Source organism: Euwallacea similis, chromosome 1, assembly GCF_039881205.1.
Source record: "Euwallacea similis isolate ESF13 chromosome 1, ESF131.1, whole genome shotgun sequence".
Classification (NCBI taxonomy): domain Eukaryota; kingdom Metazoa; phylum Arthropoda; class Insecta; order Coleoptera; family Curculionidae; genus Euwallacea; species Euwallacea similis.
Genome location: NC_089609.1, coordinates 3,450,654 through 3,461,407, shown reverse-complemented (window position 1 = coordinate 3,461,407; position 10,754 = coordinate 3,450,654). Strand labels below are relative to the sequence as shown.

At 33.7% G+C, this 10,754-nt stretch overlaps 2 protein-coding genes across 2 annotated transcripts; both read left to right on the top strand.

The window, feature by feature from the left end:
* Positions 1-973: 973 nt before the first annotated feature.
* On the top strand, positions 974-3,639 carry Rpn7 (regulatory particle non-ATPase 7). Its single transcript, XM_066392800.1, has 6 exons — positions 974-1,214; positions 1,998-2,349; positions 2,409-2,628; positions 2,692-2,800; positions 2,860-3,028; positions 3,244-3,639. Exons 1-6 carry the CDS (start codon positions 1,070-1,072, stop codon positions 3,416-3,418), a joined length of 1,170 nt encoding a protein of 389 aa, XP_066248897.1. The 5' UTR covers positions 974-1,069; the 3' UTR covers positions 3,419-3,639.
* Positions 3,640-4,153: 514 nt separating this feature from the next.
* Positions 4,154-8,775, top strand: LOC136412349 (uncharacterized). Its single transcript, XM_066395403.1, has 5 exons — positions 4,154-4,714; positions 6,912-7,074; positions 7,153-7,339; positions 7,396-7,554; positions 8,192-8,775. Exons 1-5 carry the CDS (start codon positions 4,615-4,617, stop codon positions 8,387-8,389), a joined length of 807 nt encoding a protein of 268 aa, XP_066251500.1. The 5' UTR covers positions 4,154-4,614; the 3' UTR covers positions 8,390-8,775.
* The last annotated feature ends 1,979 nt before the right edge of the window (positions 8,776-10,754 follow it).

Sequence of the window (10,754 nt, the reverse complement as noted above, 5' to 3'; positions counted from 1 at the left end):
ATTTCGTTTGCAAGTCGCTCGTGAGTTATTGAACAGAATTATTAAATAACCTTTTTAACGTGGTAGGTAAAGCACAATTTGAAGATACCTCTGCGGAACTTCAATTACATTTTTCAAAAACGGGAACGATGTGAAATACCACAAAGAATGGGGCCACCGAATGCGACGGCAACACCGCAACAAGCACCTACGTAGCAAATCAACAGTAAATAACCTCTCTAGACCGACTTATTTCTAACCTACTTAGTAAAGAGTTAATTTTATTCTCAGTTAATTTTAACTGAGAATTGAATGCAACTTCACGCTTATTTATGTATAAAGCGTTATTCTCAAATGGAATAAAGGAAAGAATGACTTACTGACAAAACAAGGCTCTGTGGTGCACCATTCTAGAAACCGCCCTTTCCGAGAACCTGCACCCCCAAGGGGCATTGTCAGGAAAGTCTCACTTGACGGATGACAGTAGCGGACGAACAGAAAGGGTTGTTAGCCTTTAAAAGGGAAAATGATCCCCAAAAAATTCTCTTTCTGTTTTAAACTCTCTTGAGCTGAAGTACCACAACATTACCCTTAATATTAGTAGTACCAAGCTGTGATAATTAGTGTAATCCTTAATCCTGTGTAAATAAAGTGGTTGAGTAGGAAAAGTGCGCATTTAATTTACTGGATCAGTTTCTCTGTCGGGTTGAATACTGATCCTTCCTGCATGTCTACCGGGAACTATAATGTAAAACGAACCCGTTCACTCTAGGTGCACGCTACACTGTTACCGACATCTCAATCGGTAAACGCACGCACACAACCCCGACAGGTCAATGCAGGCACCCATGGAAACATGACATTCTTGACAACTTGACTGACAAAAAAACCAGATGGTCCGCCAAAATCACCAATCACAAATTTTGCTTATCATCTTTCGTTTTCGAGTTTGTAATCAGTGGGCACAGCATCGTTTGCTGTTTCGTTCTTTTTGAATTCATAATTTGGAAATCTCTGTTATTTTTTTATTTAAGTACGTGATTTGGTTGTGAATCTTGTCCTTAACAAGCATCTGTTGAAATAAATCATCATGCCTATCGAGAACCTGGAAGATCAAGGCCTAGAAAAGAACCCAGATCTTGAGCTGGCTCATTATAAGTTTCTACTCACACTACCTGAGTATAGAAGTGATAAAAATGTTCATGCAAAAATTACTGAGGCAATCAAGAAAGATGGTAAGATTATGTTTTGTATACTTACAAAACACTAGATTCGATGCAAGACACACTGTTTTTAGTTCTTTGGCAGCTTAAGTATGTAATAGTTGAAAAGTTATTTAAAATGCAATGAAGAATCCAAAATTGCCAATTTTCAAAAAGGTCCTGTAGATAGATATATTAAGAGCAAAACTTATAGTGCGAAGAAAAGCCTATTTTTGAAATGTCATTGAATTAATTTTGTCTAACTCACTGCTCAGGCCCACCATCTCTTGCACTTGCTCATTTGCCTCACTTGAACTTTAAAAATTCAAAGTTTAATTTATATGTAACATTATGTATGCAGTACTAAAGGTGATCTGAGGAACCAACACAGAACATGAATCGAGCAGGCACACCATTCAAACTTTTCCTTACTCTGTTGCTCTGTCAACTTGTTTGTTATCTTACTTATATCCAAAGCTGCAGACAATCAAGATGTTGTAAATTTGTCAAACCAACTCAATTCATACAAAACATCAAACTTTATCTAAATAAATTGAGTTATTTAGCAAATCTGAAGTAATCATGCATTACATGTACACCAGGATTGAACTTGACAATTGAGCTCATAATTTGAGGACTATATTCTAGATGAATTTTGTACAATAAAATACCTTGAACATACCTGCATTATGCTTAATATAGTTAACATGGAGTTTTTAAAATAATATTTTAACATTGATTGCTAAATGTAGTTATTCATAAGATCTTAGTACTAATGATTGAATAATTCTTATTTTTATTTACATTTTTGTGTAGATATGGCTCCATGGTATGAGCTAGTGTGTCAAGATGTTGGCTGGAAAAAGGATGAAAAATTCCTTGCAACCCTTAAAGCAAAGAATGAAGAGCAAATAAAAACACTCAATGCTGCTATTGAGGATGCTGAAAAGAACCTCGGTGAGATGGAAGTAAGAGAAGCATATCTTCGGAAAGCTGAATATTTCTGTAGAATTGGAGATAAGGAAAACGCTGTCAGTACTTTCAGGCAGACATATGATAAAACCGTTTCTTTGGGACATCGTTTAGACATTATTTTTCATCTAATAAGAATTGGATTGTTTTTTATGGATCACGACCTTATTACTAGGAATATTGAAAAAGCTAAGAGGTAAGGGGAGCTCAAATATTACTTCAATGTAATCTTATTTAAAATGTCTATTTTTTTAGTTTGATAGAGGAGGGAGGCGACTGGGATCGTCGCAATCGTCTTAAAGTATATCAAGGGGCATATTGCATGGCAGTAAGAGATTTTAAAACTGCTGCTAACTTATTTTTGGATACAGTTAGTACTTTCACGTCGTATGAACTAATGGATTACAAAGCTTTTGTTAGATATACAGTATATACCTCTATTATTAGTTTACCAAGGAATCAGTTGAGGGATAAAGTGAGGATGCTGTAATTATTTTATACATTATAGTTATTTTATTATGTTTCCTTACTTTTTTAGGTCGTAAGGGGTTCTGAAATTTTAGAAGTTTTGCACTCAGAGCCTTTTGTAAAAGATTATCTGTTTTCTTTGTATAATTGTCAGTATTCTGACTTTTTTACAAATCTTGGTATGCTTATTAAAATCTTTCAAACACACGTGTTTATAACTATTATATGAATTTTTTAGCAAAAGTTGAAGAAATACTAAGGAAAGATTATTTTCTGAATCCACACTACAGATATTATATAAGGGAAATGAAGATTTTGGCGTATACACAGCTTTTAGAATCCTACAGAAGTTTGACATTGCAATACATGGCTGAAGCATTTGGTGTTACAGTTGATTTCGTCGATGAGTAAGTGGTACATGTTAAGCTTCTGTTATATTTTCCTCTGTACCATTAAATAACATGAACTGACTCTTACTTAACAATTTAATGAAAAACTTATTGCAATCTTAAACAAGGAACAATTATTTCCAGGCAATGCATATTGTAGTACTATATAATCAGTTATTTGAAAATCGATTTTTCTCTTTGTTACTATTATTACATTCCTGCTTTATTTTCAGAGAACTGTCCACTTTTATAGCAACTGGCAGACTTCACTGCAAGATTGACCGAGTGGGGGGAATTGTTGAAACAAACAGACCCGATTTGAAGAATGCCCAGTTCAATGCAGTGGTTAAGCAGGGAGATCTCTTGCTGCAACGTGTACAAAAGTTGTCTAGAGTAATTAACATATAAAGATGTATTTCGTAGCGTCAATTTATACAGATGTAACCATAAAGAGGTTGCCTCATGTCATGTGTGAATTAAGTTTGCTTAAGTAGATCTAGGTATACCTACTGATAAATTAATGACATTTTTATTACTATCTGAGTTCCATATTATTTCATTTACATCATTCTTTTAATATTATGTTAATCTTCATTTATGTCGATACTTAAAAATAAAAAAGGGATGAAAGGTTGACCTTTCATTCCAAAAAAAAAAAAAGGTTGAAGAAGGAGTAAATAAATCTCGTATTAATTCTATTTTAAGACATGTTTAAACTGTTTAACTTCGAAGTCGTGCAAAGTTTAAGATCTGGAGGTCCTGACCGACGTACTCATGTGTGCCAGAAGTATTTGCAAAAAGTTGATATGAGCTCAAGTTTTGTAAGCAAAGTTATCTGGTTGGTCGAATCGTATATATAGGTAGTCTTGGATCGTTCAATTAAAAAATATTGGAATTAGTAGAAGTTGTACGTCAAGCACAGCAGAACCAAATCTTCCAACAGAATAGCGCGCCGGCCCATACTTCTTAAATTGTGAGACGATTCTTGGAAGACTACTACCCCGAACGCCGCATTATGATGTACGGGCAGGTGATTAGCCTTCTAGGTCGCCCGATCTATCCCCGTTGGACTTTTTTTGGTGGGAAACACTATGTACATTATACATCATAATTATTAGATGTACATTCTTGAGTTGGTCGGTTTCAACCACATCAAATTCTAGTGATATTAACCAAGGCAATCCTTAAACCTCAGCAATTACGTACCTAATGCTTCCGAAGGTTTTGAAAGTGCTTTTAAATTGAGTGCCTATATTCTCTTGGCGAAAAGGGGGATGAAATGCCACCCCAGTCTCCCTTTCGGCCATTTTCGTCGTCGATAAATGCGCGTCGCGCGTCTCTTTAATCTGGTTGCCGATTTGTTTTCCTGTGCTCCTCACCCATCAGTGAGTGTTTGCGCACTGTAAAAGCAGGATACATGCTGCATTGAAAAACGTTCCATTCTAAATATAAACAGATATTATTTTATATTTATGTGTTTCCTCGTATGTTCTGTCGACGGATGTGCACTATGGTTACGATTATGCTACTGGATGTTTTAACTTTTATTAGCCAACAACAATTAAGGAGACATCTAAAAGAACATAAACGATAAAATATCTCTAATGCATTTTTGGATAAATAAAGGTAATCAGCAGGGGCATTATTGGCCCAGAAGTTGTCGCTTAGTTCGTCCCCCTCCAGAGGCTGTTGCAAATTATTTGGGTAAGTGTAAGTAAGTAAATAGATAGGTACCTACTTTATATGCATTCGATTTTTTAAAATTATACAGATTAGTACAAATTTCCAACCAAAAATGGGCCATTTTGGACAAATATTTACTGAAAAAAATATTTTAATTAAAATGAAACATTAAATATTTCGCAAATTAATTTAATTTAATTTGATATATAATTATTTAATAATTAATAAATTTACTGCAGGAAAAAAATTAAAAACTGTTTTTCTACGTGCTCCTCATAGAGAGGAAATACATAAAATGTTTTCTATATTAAAGATTTTAAACATATAGTTTTTGAAATATAAATTAGTAAAAAATTTATAGCTAATTATCAAAATCCTTAATTTTTCATACACAAACAACAATTTGGCACCATTGTAAATGGCAAATTAAAGGTCTTGGAAGATCGTATTTTTAAAGTTTTAACCCAAAGTCTATAACGAAGAAAATGACGAAGTTGATGTAATTAATGTGTTTGTTAGAATAGATGCAATACCTGAAACATCTTGCAGAAAACTTGAGGGTCAAGTGGATGTAAATAAGTCTCGCGTTAATTATATTTTAAACACAAGTTTAATCTTCATTAATAAAATTTAACTGAGTATGTGAAAAGCAACAAGCAAATGTTTCATAGACGCAGTATGGAAAATTTGATTTTTGTCTGGCCCGCTTTATACCAGGAACGAAAATTAAATATCACATCTATGAGAAAAATATTTCATCAAATATATGTTACTGCAAGACATATTAGCGGAATTAGCAGAGCAGAACCAAATCTTTTAACAGTATGATATGTCAGCAGATAATTCCCAAGTTGGTATATTGGTCTCCTAGATCACCCGACCCAGCCTAGTGGGATTTCTTTTTATGGAGATATTTCAAAAATTTAATTTATCGTACGAGTTGGTATAGTAGCACTGAAGATCTGCGTAATGTCACTTAACGGTTGCAAGAACAATGGTGCACAGTATTATATGTTAAATGTATGAGAGAATATGGAAATTAATTTAAGCACCTTCTTTAATGTTAATTATTCCTTCTAGTACTTATTAGCATACAGGGTATTTTAGAACTATAGGATCAAACGTCTAGGGATTGTTCAGTGCAACTATAGAAAACATTTGAGTATAAGCACTCGTGTCCGCAAATGTTTCTCTAAGGCGCTGCTGCCTTATCATCCTTAAAGACAGTTATGTGCAAAAATGAGTTTTATCGAGTTTTAGTACTTTCATTTTAATATATTTCTACATCATGACATCACAGTGATTGTTCAAAATGTCGTTTTTAAACTTGAATACACTTGTTTAAACGACGTACATGATTTCTGGGGACTTGGCTAAAAATTTTTGATAATCGTTTTAAACGACTTCAAATGTCGCAGCAATTCGTGAAATCAGATATTGATCTGTTTCCATTGTCGTTTCATAAACTAGAAACTTTGCATGCCCCTATAAAAAGAAATCTAAATATGTTAAATCGGGTGACTCAGGGGCCCACGGAACTGGAGCACTTCTGCCGATCCCATAATGTCTAAACTGACGATTTTAATAGGTACTAACGGCCTTCAATAGAAAAGAGTGCAGGCACACCATCAGGCTGCAGCCATATTTTCTGTCGAACGATTAATGGGGGGTTTTTAAGAAGTTCTGTTTTGAAAATAAATAAAATAACTCAATAAAACACATTCTTGCACGCAACTGTCTTAAGGCATCATAAGGCTGTAGCCCCTTAAACAGGCATAATCCGGACATCGGTTCTTATACTCAAATGTTTTCTAGTGTTGCACTAAATAATCCTTAGAAGTTTGATGCCATAGTTATGAATCACTCTGTATATTGTTTTATATTATCCGCCCCTGAATAAAACGAGTCTACTTCTTTTTAAAGTTTCATAAGGAGCGCAAAAAATTATAGTAACTTATTATTCTTTACGTTTTTACACTGCATATATCAAACATAAAGCATTTTTCAATATACGTTTATGTTTAATTTTTTTTTGAATTTATTTAATTTTACTAATTATTACTTAACTTCCTGTTTCAGAATCTAAAATAAGGCTTAAAATAGGCAAATAAATTTAAGTAATTTCTTCTAGATATTTCGTTTAGATCCAATAGTACAAAGGATATATGTATATTCACATATCCGTAATTTAAAAAAAAATATTTATTTTCTTCCGCAGCTAGTCGCCCCAGGGGATTTTATCCCAATCCCATGGTAACACCAGTTCGGCGTTTCCAGTCCCTCGAAAGTGTATCCAACAATGGTCTGCGTTATAGCAGAACATCTCCAGGCCACCGTCCCATTCGCCCCGCCGTACACAGTAATGCACATATTTACTATAAGTAAGAAGGATTAATTTACATCATTGTTTGCGTTTTTTATTACCTTTAGAATGGATTTGATTATTAAGTACGTTTTAGTTCAACAATTAACCGAACTCCGCGATTCGAGCAGGAGAGATCAATAGATATAGAAGACCAAGCCGCAGTACAAACCTTAGGAGGAAGTGAGCTGGAATCTTATATTCAAAAATTTAAATTTGCTTTACTGAGTTTCGCTTTCCTCTCTGTATGCGTTATGTTTGGGGCCAATTATGTGAGTACAGGGGTGAGTCAGTTATTATTTGGTTTGAAACGCCTAATGAATAAGGAAATTAATTTTAGCACATATGGCGACTGGGAGTCGAAACGTTAGTAGTAATTTCGGGAACCCTCGTGATACTTCTACTAGGTGGTATAATTATTTTGTACTTGGGTGATAAGCAAAACACCACACATCTAACTATGATACACCAACAAAGTTTCGAAACTAGCAATGACCAGGTAAGAACAATAAATGCGTTGGTATTTCCAAGGGGTTGAGGGGGGGGGGGGTACCTACTTTTACCCAGTTTTCAAACTTTAAATGCAGACGTGTTGCGAATACACGTATCGATTGCCACAAAATTGATCATCTCGATGCGCACTATGATAATATACAAACGGATTTGCAAAATCTCTTTCATTTTTTAAGATTCCTGGTAAATAGTCTTTGTGGGGTTAAAACAAAACTACTTTTACCTAAAGATATTGTTCCATGTGTGGAAAACTTTTTTATTAAGAAAGATAAAAAATCTATTGACACCGAAAAATATAAAATTATTTGCACGTTAAATATCTCGTAAATTATTTGCGGTGAAAAAAAACTGTTCTTGACAGCTGTTTTTGCACAGAGTTCCATGGAGTCATAAAAAATATACATCATATTTAAATTCGTAAATATAAGAATTTCACCTTTTTTTAATGAAAACCATTGTTTTCTTTCTTACAAGGAAATATAAGAATCAACATTTCTAAAATTGAAACCAAACAATAAATTTTTCATATTTGTTTAATGCCTGTATTTGCCTATAATGAATTTTCACTCCATAATCGAAATCTACTCGAAACGAATCTCGATTACCTCACTTCCTTGTCTCAGTTCCAATTAGATGACTTACAAGACCACAGTCACCAACAAAGACCCACTCAGCTGTCTATACATGAGACAGAAATGAGAGAAGCGTCCCCACCACCATATCATATCGCCATTAGGTTAACCAACCAGGTGGATCTGGAAGAAATACAGATCTACGATGACCAATCCCCTCCTCCACCATATGAAAAGGCTGTCACCTGAAGCAGATCAGGGTTTAAAGGTAAACGTATTCTACTTTTGTCTTATAAGCCTTTTTTAAAATGTATAAAAAAGAATTATGAAAGCCACTTATTAATGTATTCGAATACTTTTACAATTTCCAGAAAGTTGATAATATTCAACCATGTCCTGAAGACTGTACTTGTATGCCAAATATTTGAATGTTAGATGTATTGTTCTTTAGGTTAAAAGGAAAATAATTAGAGTATATGCGAGCTCATTTTGTATAATATCTTCTTTTGAAAAATCTCTCACTTTGAGAACTATTAAAAAAAACTAAAGATCTCATTTTGGTAATTTTAATTTTGCACACCATTTGGACCCACTTACTACCTAAGAAATGAATTTCGTGGTATTCCAGGGATGATGACCTTTTTTTATTTAAAAGGTCACTTGTTAATTACTTTTTTTCCTATTTTTTAACAAAATTTTACTAATATGTCTATATATACATGGTGATTTAATCCAATGGGCATTTCTATCACTATCGGTACCATGAAAATCTTTAAATTAGCAAAGCTTTATATTTTTTCCAAATTCGAATCTATCTTTGATATGTTAGTATAGCATAATTTATAAAAATGTTTCTTGAGCATGTATGTATAAGATAACATTTTCACAACGTCAAATAAACACTTAACGATCCGGCGAATAACGTCACCTTTAAGATGTTACTTTTCGTAACGTTTTATTGACGTGGTTAAAATCCATCTTTTTAGAACATTGCATGAGTCATATTAAAAGCATATGGCAAATATTTACATATTTATATTTCTTTTCCACAATGTGAAATAAAATGCAAAATAACTTTTCAAACCTCCTTTGTTTTTCCTCTCGTTTCACAATTCTTCAATTGATATATAGGACAAAATCCATTTTTTTCTGTGACTTTCAAACTAGCTTGTACCATCAAATAAGCTATCACAAAACAATATGGACGTGCAGCTTATTCAACTGGTCATTAATTTTATGGAAGACACGAGCAAGGATGTACATACACACACAATTATTGATTGTGAAATAATAGCCGAATACCTTTTGAATGAATTACCTGACAATAACTAATTAATTTTCACTTATCTGAATAACATGTAAGACATTACACCAGAGTTCGAGAACAAAACACGAAAGAATGGAAAGTGGGAGAACTAGCGAACAAACAGGTCAGACGCCAACGCCAAAACTGCGATAACTTGCCGAACCACACGTGAGTTTTATTTTTTTTTGTGAGCAATACTCCGTTTGTTATCTTAACTTTCCTAGGGGATGGTGGTAAATAGTATATTACGTTATGAGAGTAGTAAGCGGCATGTTACGGGTGAAGCGAATGTTTGCGCCCGACCCGCAGGTGAGGTCAGTAATTTCCTCAAGAAAAATAATATGCTTGTGTTTTTTCGACAACTTCCTCAACACCGTTACGTAATATTATTAATACTTATTGATAAGAAATAGGTAAGTAAAAGTCATAGGAGTTACACACAATATTATTTATTCGAACGGGTATCAGTACAAATATCGTTGTGGGCTGAGCGATATACATAATTTTGCTGAATATGATATACATTTGAATGTAGAATGTCCAGGGTCATCACATATAACCTCATAATTAGATAGTTTAGGCCTTTACGCTTTTAGGTTACTAGAATCTTATTTCTTATGTGGAAACCATGTACATACTTACATTTGAATATGATTACAGATATTTATATTAACAAAGCGTAATGCAGCAGGTTTAAGACCTATACCTATACATTCAAATGAGACAGGTAGGTATATAAAAATTTTGTGTATAATGTTACATATTTATTAATAGCTAATACTAATTTAGATTTTGTGTGTGCCACCGTAAACAGTTTTAAGTTACTTTAGAAGTCAAGCCCTTATTAAAACTGCCTCTAATGTTCCCTAATTTCATTCATTTTATGCTTCCGCACATCCCCCTATAATAATTATTAAATCTATTTCTATACATTGTTCCCTATACAGTCATTTAAAATCAATGTTCGTGATATCTACAGTAAGTCGTGAATATCATATAAGTAAGTACATATTACAGATATAAACCAGCATGTTATTTTTATGTTGCATGATTAGTCTTGATGGTATTAAGTAGTGCTATTCTAGTAAGTATACAAGGACTTAACTAACGCCAAACTACATCCACATTTCTTTCTGCAATAATATTACAAATTGGCTAAATTAATGTTGAAAATAGGCAATTTTTGATGTACACCAACAAACGCACCGCCTACTACTCCCTATACACCAACGCGTGCTATGGAGCGCGAATAATGCACTCATCATTCACGCCTTTGATTCTTAGAATCCACGCCATTAGTAACAAGCT

What these genes read in the sequence shown, in the direction of transcription:
- Rpn7 (XM_066392800.1), top strand. Translation starts at nt 1,070, where the DNA reads ATGCCTATCGAGAACCTGGAAGATCAAGGCCTAGAAAAGAACCCAGAT. An exon ending in TGACTTTTTTACAAATCTTG is followed by an intron (nt 2,801 to 2,859) that starts GTATGCTTATTA and finishes TGAATTTTTTAG; the next exon opens with CAAAAGTTGAAGAAATACTA. An exon ending in ACAGTTGATTTCGTCGATGA is followed by an intron (nt 3,029 to 3,243) that starts GTAAGTGGTACA and finishes CTTTATTTTCAG; the next exon opens with AGAACTGTCCACTTTTATAG.
- LOC136412349 (XM_066395403.1), top strand. Translation starts at nt 4,615, where the DNA reads ATGCATTTTTGGATAAATAAAGGTAATCAGCAGGGGCATTATTGGCCC. An exon ending in GGCTGTTGCAAATTATTTGG is followed by an intron (nt 4,715 to 6,911) that starts GTAAGTGTAAGT and finishes TTTCTTCCGCAG; the next exon opens with CTAGTCGCCCCAGGGGATTT. An exon ending in CCAATTATGTGAGTACAGGG is followed by an intron (nt 7,340 to 7,395) that starts GTGAGTCAGTTA and finishes AATTAATTTTAG; the next exon opens with CACATATGGCGACTGGGAGT.